At 44.2% G+C, this 17,428-nt stretch overlaps 1 protein-coding gene and 2 long non-coding RNA genes across 3 annotated transcripts; 1 reads left to right on the top strand and 2 right to left on the bottom strand.

Annotated features, from left to right (window-relative positions):
* Positions 1 to 274: 274 nt before the first annotated feature.
* LOC100283542 (catalytic/ protein phosphatase type 2C/ protein serine/threonine phosphatase) lies at positions 275 to 9,484 on the bottom strand. Its single transcript, NM_001156442.2, has 8 exons — positions 9,026 to 9,484; positions 2,576 to 2,703; positions 2,397 to 2,495; positions 2,136 to 2,294; positions 1,765 to 1,851; positions 1,422 to 1,513; positions 872 to 946; positions 275 to 679 (listed from the first exon to the last, which is right to left on the bottom strand). The coding sequence occupies exons 1-8, from the start codon at positions 9,319 to 9,321 to the stop codon at positions 542 to 544; spliced, it is 1,074 nt and encodes a 357-aa protein (NP_001149914.2). The 5' UTR covers positions 9,322 to 9,484; the 3' UTR covers positions 275 to 541.
* A 738-nt stretch (positions 9,485 to 10,222) lies between these two features.
* LOC109946106 (uncharacterized) lies at positions 10,223 to 11,266 on the top strand. Its single transcript, XR_002269325.3, has 2 exons — positions 10,223 to 10,799; positions 10,916 to 11,266. It is a non-coding gene; the product is annotated as an uncharacterized lncRNA (long non-coding RNA).
* A 2,297-nt stretch (positions 11,267 to 13,563) lies between these two features.
* LOC103655964 (uncharacterized) lies at positions 13,564 to 15,650 on the bottom strand. Its single transcript, XR_002268912.3, has 3 exons — positions 14,634 to 15,650; positions 14,138 to 14,230; positions 13,564 to 13,957 (listed from the first exon to the last, which is right to left on the bottom strand). It is a non-coding gene; the product is annotated as an uncharacterized lncRNA (long non-coding RNA).
* Between the last annotated feature and the right edge of the window lie 1,778 nt (positions 15,651 to 17,428).

Here is a 17,428-nt window from a genome sequence, read left to right as displayed (position 1 = left end):
TCCGAATTTTATATCTGTTATTTATAACAAGACATATGATAAATTTAAAGTTTCCTTTTATGTATCTTTACAAACTCAATGCTAAAAACACAGGAATATAAATTTGTATAGCATATTCTACATCCTATTTATTCACGGTCAAAGAAAAAGACAAAAAAATAATATCCAAAAAAGTATCCATTTTCATACCTAATTAGGGATGGCACACGCACATGACAGACTAGTTAAAATCTTCTTATATAAGGCAAAATGAAAACCAATTTCCACTAAACAGTAATCGTAAACATACGTTTATTGAATTATCAGTTTAAAAGTGTCTACTACACCTGTCGGAACAAATGTTTCCTACAAGACAACAAAAGAATCAATGGACGAGTGCTTGAAAGTTGCTACATGAGCGATAGATCTGAGAAACCCCACCGCCCGGCTTGCAGGATAATAATAGCATGAAGCAGGGTAAATCTGGGAGAAGCCCACCACCCAGCTTGCAGGATAATAATAGACTGAAGCAGGGTACAACTGAAATTGGCAGCCATACGGCTCATCCGGTTTTGTCATGGTGAAATTGGACCACGATGCATGTGATATTGTCAGCGCTGCCGCGAGAGTAAGCAATCTCTGTCAATTTCCTAGCTGCAGACTCTGGCGTGTCCTCCGATCTCCCAAGGAAAACAGCTTCCTTTTTTTCATAAAAGCATCAACAACATTGTTATTAATTAAGTGAAGATATCAATATGCCTCAAAGCACAAGAATGTAGCCCCAAAGCAAACAGTAAAGGCAGTGAAGTGATGCTTTCATACAATTATACAAATTTACGTAAAAGGCAACTGCCTGCTCTGAGGAATGACTGAATTGTGGAAGGGTTATTACCTCATTTTCCACAACATCCCAAAGCCCATCACTAGCAAGAACCAGGCATTCCAGCCCACCACTGACCTGTTCTTCCTGCAGTGTATTAGAAAAAAAAACTTTATTAATTACCAAAGTCCTAAGTCTGTGATGGAAGTTCTACAGGTTGACCAATAAACAAATGCACATGGTTGCAGCAGCTATCAACTGATGGATCATCAATAGTAACAATTATGGTTTTTAAAGCGGTAAGACGGTCCAAGGCGTTGGACAACCGCCTGGACGCCTAGGCGTTAGACCACCACCCGGACGCCTAGGCGACGCCTTAAGAACAGTGGTAACAATTGCATATTAATGGTACAGCTTCTCTTGCTTCCAATTGCATATCAATAGCAGTCAATAAATAAAATGTTGGGCATTCAGGACTATGGTCTAGTTATACACATAATGACATGACATATTTTTTTCTTCGGCAATTCTAATGTAATAAAACTGTTAAAAAAACTGGCTTCCCTAAATTAAGTTAACGACAAAAGATGTTTGAAATTTTGGCATAATCAATTAGTCTCACCTGAATTTCAGGTTCTGCCACCACATATGGCTTCAGTAAACGATTGCCAAATGCACGGGACATTGCCAATACACCACCCACCCTCCAAGTGCCTGGGAAAATGCCACGTCAAAAAGGCGATATGTTTATCATTCAAAGAAAGAATGATGCCTTGAAAAATAAGGCTGCTCCACCATGATACCAAGCAATACTCTAATGGGTGTATGGAAACCTAACATAACATGTTCAAGCTGATAGGAAGACAGATGGCTGCAGATGAATAGGAGAAGCATTTTTGCAATCAACTTCAGCTAATGTAAGCAAATTAGCTCAATGTATAAAAGAACCAGGAACACATGCTTACCAGCCCAAATGACAATACCACCAGCATTTTCAATTCTCTTTCGCTCATCAATTCTGTTAGGTTTGTGATCTTCTGAAAGCGCCATAGCTAGAAAAAACAAACAGACGAACTGTCAGACATTTGTCACAGGGTGGCACAGCATCAAAATTACATAAATTCAATGAGAAACCCTATGAACCAAACTGTCATGGATGGTTCGTATTAACTACAGCAAAGGCTGAATATTGTATAGATATGCGGAACAGAACGATGTCAAGATTTTGCTTCCTGATTTAGGTTCAATAGACCTGACAAGACATCAACCGACAAATGTGCCAAGAAAATGAAATACAGATACACTACTTAAAATACCTACTTCCAGTATGCAATACCTTTGCCAGCTTTTGAAATAACGGCACGAGAATCACCAACATTTGCAACATATAAATGGTCACCCACCAAAAGTGCAGTTGAAGCTGTTGAACCATCATCCCTGAAAGCGCTTGCTTCTGATTCCAAGAAATCTGTATCTGTTTTCTGATATGTTTCACCTGTTTTTTGTAATAAATTTCAAGTTTAGCAGATAAACATGTTGCGACACCAACAAGAATGGCAACAGAAAGTCTACAGTAAAGCTGAAGGAAAAAAAATACTTATCGCAAGCTTTGTATCTGTCAAGAAATCAGGGTGCTTGAGAAGGTTATCAAACAAGTGCTCCCTCAAATACTCAGCAGCACGTGATCCTCCATGACCTAATCATCATGGTCTTGAAAATAAAAACATGGTAGGCAAAAATAAACACAAAAACAAAGGCCAAGATTGGAGTCTATACCGTCGAAAACACCAAACAGGCTAACAGCTTGTCCATCAATTTCAGTTAGTTTTACATCATAGAAATCTTCCATCGTAGCTCTCTTGCCTCTAAAACTTGAGTATCCACAACTCAGTTTGCCATCTTCTCTGTCACAATTTTAGCATTGTGTTAAGCAGGACATCATGCCAAACACTAAGAGTCACGAGTGCGTCTACAGCAGAAAAGGATAAACAAAGGTATTCTTGTGCAGCAATACATAATTTCAACGTTCAAAGCTACAAACAGTGTTTACGAATTGTTCGATTAATCATGATAAGTCAGCCTAATCAGTCCCTTGAGGTTGTCCGGGGACACCGAGGCAACTAGCTCGACTAGAAACATAGTTGTAGCCTAATCGTGGTTAGTCATCCAACTCAAACTGTTCTTCCATGGGCCAGATCAACTGGGCTTGGAAGTGGGCTATTGGGCTGCCAATTTAGCGTGTTAGGGCTAGTATATGTGTGCCCAGGACTTCACCAAAAGGCAGACTGGCAGAGACTGAAGGTGCCAGAATTCCTCTCCCACAAAGCCAGAACTCCAGCTGTGCGATTCCTCTCTTCCTAGGCCACACACAATTCTTCCTCTCCCGTGCACGATTCCTCCTCTGCTGAATAGGTCAAGCCGCCGACAAGTCCATCCCTCATTCCGCCAGAGCCAGCGCTGCCCCCTTGCGCCAGCCAGTTCAAGCCACCGCCCCTCTTCATGAGCTGCTCCAGGAAGATGAGCTCCTCGCCTCCTCCTCTGATGGTGAGTGTGCTCCTTACCCTCCATCTTCTTGACATGCATAACGCTTGCTTGCTGTGCCACTGCCCCTCTGCTTGCTTGCTATTAATTAAATCTCAAGCCAATAACTAGCCATTAATGTAGTGTTGATGTTCACTTTATTGTTTTCTCAAACACGTAGAAGAGTTGTGTATCGTTTAAGAAGAGTAAAGGGGTGAGTTCAGAAACCCCATACAGCCACACACATTCACACACCCTTTTAGATTAAACGGTGTATCTCTCTCACTTGCCAAACTTGACCCAATACCACTAGAGAACAACTCACACATTGGCTGGCTCTGGAGCAAGCATATCAGATATTCCCCGAGCTCCGGCCAAACTCCATAGGAGAAGCTCATCTTTTACCGAAACCAGAACCTCATTTAGGCTCGGTTGAATCCCATCAAACACACAGCAATTGCGGTGATTCCAAATGGACAAAGCTCCCATAATGATGATGGAATTGAGACCTTTTTTTAGTCTGGCCAGCAACATCAAAATTTATGCTTGCCCACCATGCATCAAAGGAGTTGTTGTCAGGCTGGGGGGAGAGGTCCTGCAGGCTGACCTTATGCAGAATGATGTACCACACTTGCTGAGAGAAGACGCATGAGATTAGCAGATGGTAAATCGTTTCCTCAGCTTGATCACAAAGCAGGCAGCATTCAGGGTGGGGCAGACCTCTTTTAGCAACACGGTCTGCTGCCCAGCACCAATTGTGTGCCACTAACCACATGAGGAACTTTCATTTGTATGGTGCTCAGCTCTTCCAAATTCTCTCCCAAGGCCCAAACTGTACAGACCCAATAAAAAATCCCTCATGTGCAGATTTAGCAGAGTACAGTCCTGAACTAGAGAATTGCCAGATATGAGTATTATCTACTGTAAGTTGCAAAGTCAAATCCAAGAGACTGTCCTACAACTTCAAATAATCTATCAACATAGATAAGGGTGGATATCGAGCCAGCTCGGCTCAGTCCAGCTCGAGTTGGCTCGTTAAGATAAGGAGCAAGGTCGGTTCGACTCTGCCAGCTCGAGCTGGAGGGCTGGCTCAGCTCGGATCGTCTGCCAGCTCGAGCTGGCTCATTTAGCTCACGAGCTAAAAGCTAACTCACCCAAGAACATGGAGGGGATACGGGGATTCGAGTGCAGCAAATGAGTAGAAGATGGAAAATAAGTAATCACCCAAAAATAACCACCTTTGCAAGATCAAATCGCAATTGTTTGGTAGTCTATAATCCAGAAGGATAGGCCCGGTGCAGTGATGAGAAGCCTTTCCACTGAGCCAAAAGGTCCTAGGTTCGACGCAGCCTCCCTGCAAAATGCAAGGGTAAGGCTTATCTCGGTTATTCCTTCCCCGGACCCCACTCATTTGGCAGCCATCAGCACATCCACAAAAATGCAAACTCAAATATTCAATCACTGGTAATTGGTCCCCAAAGGATGATGCCCAACCAACACTTGCATCGCATGCTCACAAACCTCCATTTCACCACCAATGATCAACCTGGCTGGGAGAACAACTCTGGTAAAAGCAGTGTTAACTGCTATGCCTATCTATCACTTAATTGCTCTTCAATGTCCCAAGTGGGTCATCAAGGCCATTGATGAAATTCGGAGAGGGTTTCTTTGGAAAGGCCGTAAAGATGTCAAAGAAGGCCACTGTATGGTCAGTTGGTCAAAGGTTTGCAGGCCATTGGACCTTGGAGGGCTGGGTCTGCACAATTTAGAGGTCCTTGGTTGGGCTCTTAATATGAGGTGGCTTTGGATGAAGAAAACTCAGCCGAATCCTATATGGACTGATTTGAAAATTAGAGTACACCCCAATGCTGCATCCATGTTTGCATGTTCAGTGGTTTCTTTGGTAGGAGACGGATCCCAAACCTCATTTTGGACGGATCGATGGCGCCATGGACAGGCTCTGTGTGACTTGGCTCCGGTCCTTGTCTCTCGGGTTCCGAACAGATTTCTCCAAAGTAGAACAGTAAAGGATGCCTTGACTGAAAATGGCTGGGTAAATGATATCTCAGGAAGCATATCAGCTCAATTTCTATCTGAGTACTTCATAGTCTAGAACCTGATTCAAGGCTTCCAACTTCACCCAGGAGTTTCAGACCAACACCGCTGGACCCCTTCTGCCTCAGGGGAATACTCCTCTAAATCTGCTTATCATCGTTTCTTTGAGGGGATGGTCACCTTTGAACCGGCAGGAAGGGTCTGGAAAAGTTGGGCACTTACAAGATGTAAATTTTTCATATGGTTGGCTTCTTTAAATCGCAGCTGGACAGCGGATCGATTGGCTCGTCGAGGTTTGGACCATCCCACAAAATGCCTTCTTTGTGATCAGGAAGAAGAAACTATACAACACATTCTGTTACAATGTGTTTTTGCTAGGGAAATTTGGTTTCATACCTTGTCTCTTATTGGGCTGCAGTACCTCACTCCAGAAACTGCGGAATCTAGTTTTCAAGGCTGGTGGCATAGGTCAGGAACGACAGTTCAAAAGGCACAAAAGAAAGGTTTCAATTCAGCTGTGATCCTAGTGGCCTGGTGGTTGTGGAAACACAGAAACTCCTGTGTCTTTGATGGGGCTATTCCGGACATCTCTAGGATTACTCAAGAGTCAAGACATTAGGGACGATGCCAAGATGTGGTGTTTAGCTGGGGCTGCAGGGCCGAGAGGTCTGTGGCCTTAACTCAGGGGGAGTTCAGACCTGGTCATTTCTATATATTAAAGCAGGGAACAAGGCTGGCCATTCATAGTGTCCACGTCAGTCTTTTGTTTTTCAGCCGTTTGATTGGAAATCCACGAACACGACCGCCCACTCTACTGGATCGTTATCAAGCCTCACGAAGCTTCTATATGACGCCCGACCCAGGGGGGAGAAAAATACGCGTGATCTTCAAGCCTCCCGGGTTGTCCACGTAAAAAAAGCCGACCGGCGTTGTCGCTAGCCCCAGCCTGCCAGGCCATGCTCCTTGCCCTTCTGCTTGGCTCTTCGAACAGGTACTAGCCCTTTCTTCTCCACAGCACGTTCTTGGATCTCCTCTGTTCTGTGATTTCCAAATCTTAGACTCCCCCTCAAACGCCGCTGCGGTCCAGCCACGACATTGTCCATGTGCTGCCATTTGCTCCTCCGTTACTGCAGGCAGTGTTGTAGAAGGGAGGCAGGGGCCAGGAATTAGCTGTGCTTTTGCAACCTGCTGCTGCCGCATGTCATTGTTGGGCTCCTCGCCTCCTCAAGCATGGAAGTGGGGACAGGCTAATGGAGCGGCTGCCAGCCTATCATTTCCCTTGTTTACTTTGCTTCTACTAAGGAAGGAAGTTGTGAGATTAGAAAATTGAATGTGGGGGAATTAAGTGAAGGAAATTGTAAGGATTTTAGGGAATGAGTGCGTGAGATTTGCCGCAAGCTCATGAAGAAAAATAATTACGAGGGGGTTTCGGTACAAGATAATAAAGCACAATGTCAAATACCTTATAATAGTATCATGAAGAAAAATAATTACGAGGGGGTTCCGGTACAAGATAATAAAGCACAATGTCAAATACCTTATAATAGTATTATCATTTATACTGTCAGTTTTCTTACGTGCGCGGGGCGCGCGATAGTTACTAGTCTTTTATATAGTCATCTGTGTAACAGCCCCTTAGCAAACTATGTAACCACCTCTTATTTGGTGGCCTTTGTCCAGGTCTATTTTGGACCTTTTCTTCTTCTTAATATAATGATGCGCAGCTCTCCTGCGCGTTTGAGAAAAAAAAATATGTACATAAGTAACTTGGCTCTCGCATTGAGATTTTAGTGTGCCCTTCGCGGCTTCACCTTCTAAAGTCATCAACAACTTCACACCTGCTCCTCGTGGGTAGCCAGATGAGCACATCGTCATGCTCAAATCTTTGCCGCAGCCAGTGCTTGCCCGAATTTGGCCTCTTCTTGACTTGCTTGCTAGTTATCCACAATGGATGCAGTCTGCACGAATGTGGATCCATAGTGTTGGGGTCGGTGAGTTCTGGCAGCTTCAAGGCTGCAATGAGAGCAGTGGGACGATACGACTAGAGCAGCAGGTGGCCGGTGGGCTCCGGGTGGTGGTTCACACGATCAAAGACGGGATAGGTAAGAGGGCAAGTGAGAGGGGATATGGGTGAGTGAACCATGGGGGCGCATTGTGCAGCGGCTGGTGGCTCAGGGTTAGGAATAGACAAGGAACTTCGCTTCTCATTGGGCCAGCTATTGGGCTGTCTGTGTCATTTTGCGGGTAATTTCTGGTGACGCTTCAGCTCATTTGGCGCACGAGCGACTTGTGAGCCATCTTGGGCTGGCTCGTTATCTCTTAGGAGCTGAAATACAAGCTTGGCTCGTTAGAAAATTACAACGAGCCGAGTCAAGCCAAGATGGACAGTCGAGCAAGCTAACGAGCTTTGAGTTTTTCGTCCAGCCCTAAACATGGGGTACTGTAATGGCACCCCATATGCCTTGCACCCAATTCATCTCAGTAAGAGCTTCATACATTGTCCTTTCCCATGCTTTGTTGTTGACTGATCCAAAAAAATTGGCACTAATTGATCCAGGCTCTAGCCATGTAACCACCTGTCATCCAGAAAATTTTGTTCTTGCCATTGCCGATCTCTGAGACAATGGCCACTTTAAAGAAAGCTTTTACCGCAGGGTGCACATGGATTTGGAAAGCCGCTCAGGGCCCAGGTTCAGTTTTCTGCAGTCAAAACTATTCAAAGATATGCAGTGTTGCAAGGCCCGTCATGCTAGTGGTTGCAATAATCCTTCATCAGATGCTTTCTTGACCATATAACATATGACATCCATGACCAAAATAAATAACATTGGCAAAGTGCTCATAGATGTAGAATTGTTTCACCCCAGGCTTTATTGTCTATACTATACAGTATATAGCATAGTATGTATATGTCCTGCAATATATAGGGGACTAGGACTGACTAGGCTCGGCTAGTTGGTCTGATCACCTGGCCGGTCCAACAGCGACTAGGGTTGACTATACAGTTTGTAAACAATGGCTATAAATGTTGTAGAAAATTGAATCCTAATAAGATCACAAAGAAAATAGTCAATGTTATATTTGGTGCTCTGGTATCACTATGTTTCAAACAAAAATGAGTTATATTCTACCTATAACAACCATTACAAAATGGACTCGGTACATATTCTTCATTTCAAGCTTTGAAGCTATACTTCATAGCAGTACTTGGCCAATCAAATATGCCACTCACAATAATTAACATAGAGGTTTTACTGGAAGGTAAAATGACAGCATCGTAGCAGTAAAATACTACAATAAATAAAAGGACTCTACATTTCTGTTTGTTATTAATAAGAACGATCTGTCTAAAAAGGCATGGCACCAACCGCTCACTTACATCTTAGAATATCTTTTTAGTTCTAATGTGTGGTATGGAATAGTAAAATGTGGCACATCTGTAGTAAGTAACAAAAAGCACAAGGGGCATTTGCATGTTTCAGTGTTCAGGCCAATTAGTCCCTTATACTGCAGGCAACACAAAACACAATGCAAAACTGCACACAAATGCAGCATTCTAACCGGTTCACATGCCCCGTTCCGCACCACGACATGCAAGTGCCGACAGGTTACATTACTTGAAGCCTCTCAAACCACACGCACATACATTACCTCTCCCATCCGCCGCTGGCGTAGCCGCCGTCGTGCGCCAGGGGCACGGCCCCCACCGCGCGGCGCTGCGGCTGCACCTGCCCCGTCTCCGCGGCGGCGGCAGCAGAGGCACAGTCAGAGGAGTCCAGCATCATCCTTCCCGTGACTGCCCGGAATCCGCGCCAGCCGTGTCCGTGCCGAGGAGTCACGCGTACATCCGCCTCGTGGCCACACAGGATCCTGGGCCCCCGGCGCCTGCCCGCAGACGCCGCCGCACTCAGGACCAGCGCCCTCAGGAGGCTACCGATGCATACCATCTCATGGCTGCTGGCTCTACCACTCGCTTGCCCAGATGCCGCGGACGCGCCCCGAGGTGAGATCCGCTGGTTTTAATGGCTTCGGATCTGGGGAAAGGGAGGGCAGGGAGGGGGAAGCGGCCGGAGGGAACGTGATGGCCGGTGCCAGATTGCGCCGCCTGCCTCCTCCCCGCTAGAAAAAGGCACCGAACTATTATTATTATTATCAACTAGGTGAGTGCCCGTGCGTTGCAACGGGGACATATGATATTACAATAATTAATAAACTCAATCACATAATCAAAAAGCAGTCTGCTTGGATTTAAAATCACGCTAGTACAAGAATACATTTGTAAATGATAAATGTTGTGGTTTGTCATCCTTATCTCCTAAATCTTCTTTGATGCATCTCAATAAAATTTCATGCTTTTACTGCATAAAACAATAGCAAACATGAGGTACCTATAGGCCATCATGGTTAGTAACAAAATATCAACGATCTAGAGTGAGAAGTCATCAAATGATATATAAAAATTGAACACATATATAGCTTAAAGTCTAGAGCATAGACGAATTTACCTCATGCCTTTCAACAGGCAACCTATATCAGCACAATATCACCAGTTTTAGGATCACTTTGTGTAATTTTCTCCTTGCGAACATTGTGCTAACTTATTCCATTCCATGATACACACATAACCAAAAGGGCACCTAACACAGTAACACAAGTGGGTGTAAAATTCAATGGAATGAATGGAATGCATAGCTATTTCTCTGAAATGATACATGGTGTTGTACTTGTATCTAATAACCAGCAAGGATATCTTTCATTTTGTTGACTGACATGATTGGCTCATTCCCATATATCCGTGTTACCATCTAAACAAAGCTCTTGTATTTGTCCAAGAACTCCTCCTGCAAGTGTTGAGCAGATTAGGCAACCAACTTAAATGGAACTTGTATAGGTGCCGTTTGGTTCAGCTTCTGGACGGATTCTGGCCGCCAGAAGCTGAAGCGGCTACCAAACGCGCAGCTTCTCCAGCCGCTTTTCTGCGCCGCGCTTGGATGAGAATCCACCCGCCTACGCGACGCCAGAAGCGGGTCTGAGGACGCTTCCGCGGAAAGCCAGCCTCATTTCGCTAGGGTTGCGAAGCGCCAGGAAGCAGGCACGCCGACGTACGTGCAGTGGTGTAGTCCTCCGGTGGCACGACAGCGCGTCCCCTCCTCGCGGCGAGCGACGGCGGCGGCGCGACGGCGGTCAGGAACCCCGCGGAGAGGAGCCGCACGGCTGCTCGCCGCCGGGAGACGGCACCGGGGGCGAAGGTCTCCGTCGCAGGGTGGCACGGGGTAGACGAGGGGAGCGAGCGGCGGTGCAAGGTTCTGGAAGGCAGGGCGGAGGAAGCCATGGGAGAGTCGAGCTGGAGTGGAGGGTCCGGAATGGCGCGCCCACAACGGCCGCCTCATCGTCATCATCATCGTTATCCATAAAGAAAGCACAGGTGGAAGCCTGGAAGGGTACCAGGAATGGAATATCCCATTTCCACCCCTCTCTTTCTTTTTCTATACTATTTTCCATATTCCATCAATTCTGAGTTTTCGTTTCTTCATTTTCCAGGGCGTGCTTAAAATTCCAATGCCTGGTTTTTAGAGACTTGGTAACTGGTGATCTGTTATATTCTGAGTGTTGTCTCTATACAAACATATAACTTCATTTTCAACTATGCACACTCGTTGCTACGCAATGTTATAGAGCGATCTTTTGGTGTGCTTAAAATGAAGTGGAGAATTCTGTTAAGTCTCCCTTCATTTTCGCTTCAGAAACAATCCAAGATCTGATGAGTTAGACATGAGTGCATTTCGAGATGCAATTGCTAATGCATTAGTGTCGTAGTTAAATATGTAAATTTAACGGTAGTTATGTTGTAATGAACTCCACTAATTATATGGAATGACCTTTTGTTGGTTCGGTGTTAATGTGTATAGTTTCTTCAAACAGAATATGCAATCTGAGAAGCTGTGTATCCAAACACCTAAATTCTAACGAACAGCTTTTCTGCACAGCTGGCGAACCAAACACCTAAATTCTAACCACCAGCTTTTCCCAACAGCCAGCTTTTCTCCACAGCCAGCTTTTGAGAAAAGCTATTCAGAAAAAAGCCGAACCAAACACGCCCATATTCGTCTGAAGCAATGGCTCCTAGGGCCAATAGTGAAATAAGCATTCATGATAATATGATGGTCAAGTGGCTAACCTTGCACTTGTCCCATAGCGAATGAAATACATCGAATGCGAGTGTCTTCGGCAACCTCCTGTACATGGCAGTTATGGACTTATCGATCTGCACAGTTTTACAATGTGTGAGTTCACATGGTCAGCGAGGGATGACGAGCCTCTTGATCAAACAAATAATGGGGCATTAAATTGTTGTCGTTTATTTTAAATAATCGACCTTGCTAGGGCGCGTGGATGGAGGCGGTGGTCATCGGGTATGGGTGGTGGTCCACGGACGCATGCCCAGGCGCCGTTGTGGCCCCGCGCACGCTGCTGCGGTTGGTGTCGAACGACGCGCGCGACACCATCCACCGCTCCGCCCATCGCAGATGCCCGTCCACGTCCATCTCCGCCGATCTCAGACAGGGTCGTGGTGGCGGCTCGAGTGGGGGAGAAAGTGGCGGCAGGCACAGGGGGCGCCGATCTCGGACGAGGGCGTGGCGGCATCTCGAGCGAGGGAGAAAGTGGCGGGGTGGCGAGTATGGTCGTGGTTGTGGATGGAGCGGAGGGAGGGGGCACAGGGGGCGCCGATCTCGGACGAGGTGTGGCGGCAGCTTGAGCGGGGGAGGAAGGGGTGGGGGACGACGAGCGTGGTTGTGGATGGAGGAGAGAGGGAGCAAGGGCCACGGTGTCGGGAGAGCGGTTCACGATGGAAGTAGCAGGAAATGGGGATAGGAATAGGAATGGCAGAACAGGAAATTGTCTTCCATGTATGGCTAGAACAGTTTAAACTTTTAAAAAATTGATACTTATTGAGACAATGAAAAATATGTTTACCAACCTTAAGATCATCATAGCGTCCTAAAATTGGATTGGCAGCTCCAAGAACTGAAGTCCTTGAATTGAGTACTGTTGTAATGCCAGCATCTACATATTGTCTGCTGCTCCATGGCCTCATGAATTGCAAATCTGGAAATTAGATAAGAGAAGGGAGACATGGTATATAAAAATAAATGTTTACATCATTTGTCGGACACACAATGTTGCTCCCATTTGTATATGAACCTGAAGCTATGCAATGTGAACTTTAAACTCGTGTCTATGAACTGGTGTGTTCCTCTTTATTTGTTTTTTTAAGTGTGCTGATAGGACATTTGTGAAGCTTGTCCATAAAACTAATGTGTACCTACTCTTACCTTAAAATCTATTTATTATTTATTTGCAGCCTTAGATTACCAAAATCTCATATTTTAGTTCACAAGTATACTTGTGATATTCATTATTTTCACTATTTGACAACCTGAGAAAATTTTCTTTCCTATTTGGCACAACAAGAGCATTCCTGTTATTTTGCCAGTCACTTGACGCTGTTACCAGCCCAAATCCACCAGAGTGTCATTTACTAAAGAAAATTTTAACGCATTACCTGGTAAGAATTTTTCCAAAAAACGGTGCCCTAAAAGGATGTCTGGTTTGTCTTAGTGCCAAATAAATAATTCTCTCTTGTCTTTTATCTTTACAGACCGCTAATGAAAACACAGTTGTGGTTGGATAAAACCCAAGTTGTGGACTTGTGGTTCAGTTCTATTTTACCGTCAAGAGAAGATAAATTAAATTCAATTGATATTTCAACATTCTTGATGGTCTCCTTTGCAAAAAATTATGTATATAAATGTTGTAGATAATGCGAGCTATATAGTTCCTCATGGATATCGAGAATTTTTAGATGAGTGCCTAAAAAAGTCATAAAAATGTGAAGCTTGTTGTCCGAAATTTTCAGGCAGTTTCTGCCTTTCTAGAACCTGTTTATAATTGCCCTTTAGACCAACTTTAATAGCAGAAAAAATATTGTATCTCTAGATTGTAGATTGTACCATGAATGTTTCAAAATCCACAATATGTTTATATGCTATCATCACTGATTTTGCATACATAAAAATTTATGAAAGATGCAACCTACCGCATCACTATCATAATACGCAAGTTACAAACACCTTGCTTTCCATGAAAATCCAATTCGACACTCGGCAAAAATATGGATCCTCAATATCTCACATATTGATGATGTTGCACTTGAACATGAGGTTTGGAAATCAATCGCAATGGCTGTGCGGAAATCTCATGAATGCTTTATCAAGAGGTACTTTCAATCAGTCCAAATACTTTGGACAGGAACGAATACAACATATAGTTCACTCGTCGATTAACTACAAAAGAATGACGCAAGTTTCTCTTCAACAAATTGACAACAATTTGCATATTAAATACACCTATACACAACACATTATCTATCATAAGCTGGCTAGGAAACATGTGTCCAATTTGAATTCCAGAACTTCAATGTGAATGTTGACCATTTCTTCAAATGCGGAGTCAACTACCAAGCCCAGCGATCATCGCTATAAATGTGGCTACTGCAAATCCAAGCACTCCGCCAGCAAATACCTGGTGACAGAGCTTGGAATTAATGATACCGTGTGGCATTTGAGAGTAAAGAATACAAAATATCCACACACGATAGATTTTCCAGTGAAATGTTTTGAGGAGAAGCCAATTGGTTAACAAAATTTAATTCAGACATCCTTGTTCACAACAGCTCAATCCAGGAGGAGCAAAAGATCGAACCTGTGGAGGTGTGTGCCCTAGTAGCTCTCGCAGCGGTCTTGTTTCAGCCAGTGGATGTTCTAATGGAAGCTCATACACAATCTGGTTCAAGACCTGGCATTTAATAATAGTTAGATCTGAACTGCAGCAGGTTAGGTTAGCAACATAGTGCTTATCAATAGAAAGGCCATTTCACTTCAGGTCTAGGTTTTTTATAATGGTTCACACAATCAATGGGGTTTCATATAAACGATTGGGCAACAGCAACACTACAGGCACAAACGACTGTATCTGATAATACAAAATTGTTGTCATTGGTCGTGTAGGTGCTAACCATTCTGCTTGAATAAGAAAAACCCAGTTTTAGTGGTTGGTCATTATTTGCCGCTTAGAAAGATGTTCACATGATTCGAAAAGGGAACTCGCTTTACCATTTTCCTATTTGGGTCACAACTTCATTATTTTGCCTGTCAGTGGCTGCAACATAGAAAGCTGCAACATAGAAAGCTTGTCATACCTTTGCTTGCTTTCCTGCATGTAGCCTAACACCAAAGGCATCATACATCACCTGCAAAGTGCCTCAAGAAACAGTCAAGTCAGTATTTTGATAAGCAATGCATGCAGTGAAACCAGGGTGCAGAAGTTATGTTTCTGGAAAAAAGGTGATGAAAAAAAGCCACAATAACTAATCAGTATTTCTGAGATACCAAAAAATAAAACATGGGGCAAGTAGGGACGGACTGTTGGAATTAAAGCACATCACACATGCCTAAGTGCTATCGCACTGTATGCCATCATTTTTGCATTAATCCTTTGTTCTGCAGGTTTCATCCTCATCTGGTCAGGCAGTAGATCTTGACTATCAGATTTCCACCATAACCCCAGCCGCATTTATCGTTCTGTATATATCAACTGGAAGTCTGAAACTTCAACAACAAACTGACACTAATGTCCTACAGTGTACTCAACTCCCATCAATATCGTATAGTCCTGTCCTCGTATGTACACGGTACTTGTAACCCTAGCTAGCTGTCGCTACTCCCTTCGCATCAATCGCCTCCCACTTCCCTCATCTGTGCGAGCCGCAACCAGCCCCCTCCATCTGCAGCTCGGCGCGCGCCTCCACGCGGCGACGAAAATCCCCTTCCTCCTTCCGTGTGTCGATGGCCTCCTCCTCCCCCTCTTCCTCCACCCCTTTCTGAAAGGTGTGCCTCGTCGTCGATGGGGCCGGCGAAGGGGAAGCGGGCGCGGAGGGCGGTGTGGAGGGATTCGACGGCTAGGACATTGCGCTAAAACAGCCCCCTGGGACAGAACATAGGGGGAGGCCCTCGCACCTGACATGCTCCATAGTTGGGTGTCATATTTGGCAAGGGGCAGAGCTGTAGCAACCGTGGGGGAAGCCCCATTAAACACACAATCATTACGATGCCAAGTATGACAAGAGTTTTCAAGGCTTTTCACACAACACCAGCTACAACATTTTATACTCTCGCCCACCAATCCCACCTGTTTGTTTAGGGTTTTTCGGACGAGCTTTTATGAGAATCTGGTTGTGGGGAGAATATGAGTATCGTGGGGATTACGTGCAAAGAAAGATAAAGGGGTCAATAGGGTTTAGAATCTAGAAAGTGACATATTCCTACTTTTGTGACGACTCAATCGATTTTATGTTCACGTTGAATTTGGACGTTTTTACCAAAACGATTCTCACAAAAGCGAGCTGAAAAGCTAGGTGTTTGGCAGTTTGCAGCAGCTTCTGGTGGACAGAAGCTAGAAATAAGCCAAAACAAACACCCCAAAGAAAGATCAGGTGGCTGTGGGGCAAGGGCTGAGAGGCCTGCGTGTTGCAGAATGGAGAACCAGAGCTGCCTGGCAAATACACACTTGATGAGTAGGTGTTGGAGATTCTCATCCACCTGATCACAGAGTGATCGAGCTAGGTGTGGGAGGCCACGTTTTTCTAGCCGATCTGTTGTCTAACAACGATTGTGCACCACCAACCACATGAAAAAAATTACATTTGGGAGGGGCCCTAGATTTCCAAATCCGTTCACAAGGCTCAAACAAGATGGTGCCATGAAACAAAGCATCATAGGCAGAATTATTTGTGTACTGTCCTGATGAAGATAGTCTCCAGATATGCCTATCTTGGATGCCCTACTGAAGATTCACGTAGAAAGGGTATCCCAGTATCCCACAACTCAAGATATTCCCATAAAGCTCCAAAGGACATTTCACCCTAAATATCATCTACCCAATACTCATTATCAAGTCCTCCAGTTTATGTATGATATGGTTGCTCATACTATGTCTAAGCAAGTAGAAAAATATTAGAGGTGGCTCTCTTAGGTAACAAGCTACATACATAAAAATGAAATGCTTGCTCCTCAAGTAGCGTAAGGTATATAAAACACGTCATAGCCAAAGAACACCAGGAAACAAAATCTATGCTAATCAATCCACCAACAATCCAGTATATCAAACAAACCAGCTACATAAAAAATCTAGAAGCAAACAAATCAAGACAATACCAAAAGAAACACCTAGTCACATAGCATGAATAAATAAATACGAGTAATAGGAAAACAGTTTTTAAGTGAACAAATAAAACAAAAGGAGGGACATGCAGAGTGTCTAACCTCACCAGCAATGCCAAATTTAGCACATTCCATAGCAACACGTGTCGCGCGCGATATACTTTCTTTGGTTCTTGTTAATGTACTGAGGAAATCTTTGAAAGACCTTCTCGCTGCATTGGCTCCATGCGCTGCTAATTTCTTCTGCTGAATATTATCAAACGGACTCCTAGAATTGACATTATCATTTCCAGAAGTAGACATGATTATCCGATTTGAGGGTGAAAACTGCCTATGTGGGCCTTCCTTAGAAGGTATATTTATTGATGTTTCAGGAATATACTTGGCATTTAGGAAGTTATCTGGAAAGGAAGTTGATCGAGAAAACCTTCTAGCTTGTGCAACAGCTATAAGTTTTTTCATTGGCATTGAATCTGGAGAAGTGCTCCTGTCTTTATTTTTTCTATGGTTCAGTTCTTTCAATGCCAAAGATGAGAATGTATGCCTGCAAGACAAATAAGTACAGTCACGTCGTCTCAGAAGGTTGCTTTGTAAATAAGGCTGCTTTGTAAATTTAAGCGCCAAGTTGGAAGGTGCAACAGAAGATCACGAAACCAAGACAGCAGCATGTTCAAGAACCTAATCTACAATATCCCTACCTCTGTTTCACTATATTTATCCACAGCAGACCAGATGCACTAAATAAGTAACAGATCCAAGAAAAAAAATGTGAAAC

This window comes from Zea mays, chromosome 4 (genome assembly GCF_902167145.1).
Source record: "Zea mays cultivar B73 chromosome 4, Zm-B73-REFERENCE-NAM-5.0, whole genome shotgun sequence".
NCBI classification, from domain to species: Eukaryota; Viridiplantae; Streptophyta; class Magnoliopsida; order Poales; family Poaceae; genus Zea; species Zea mays.
This window is presented reverse-complemented; position numbering and strand designations above follow the sequence as displayed.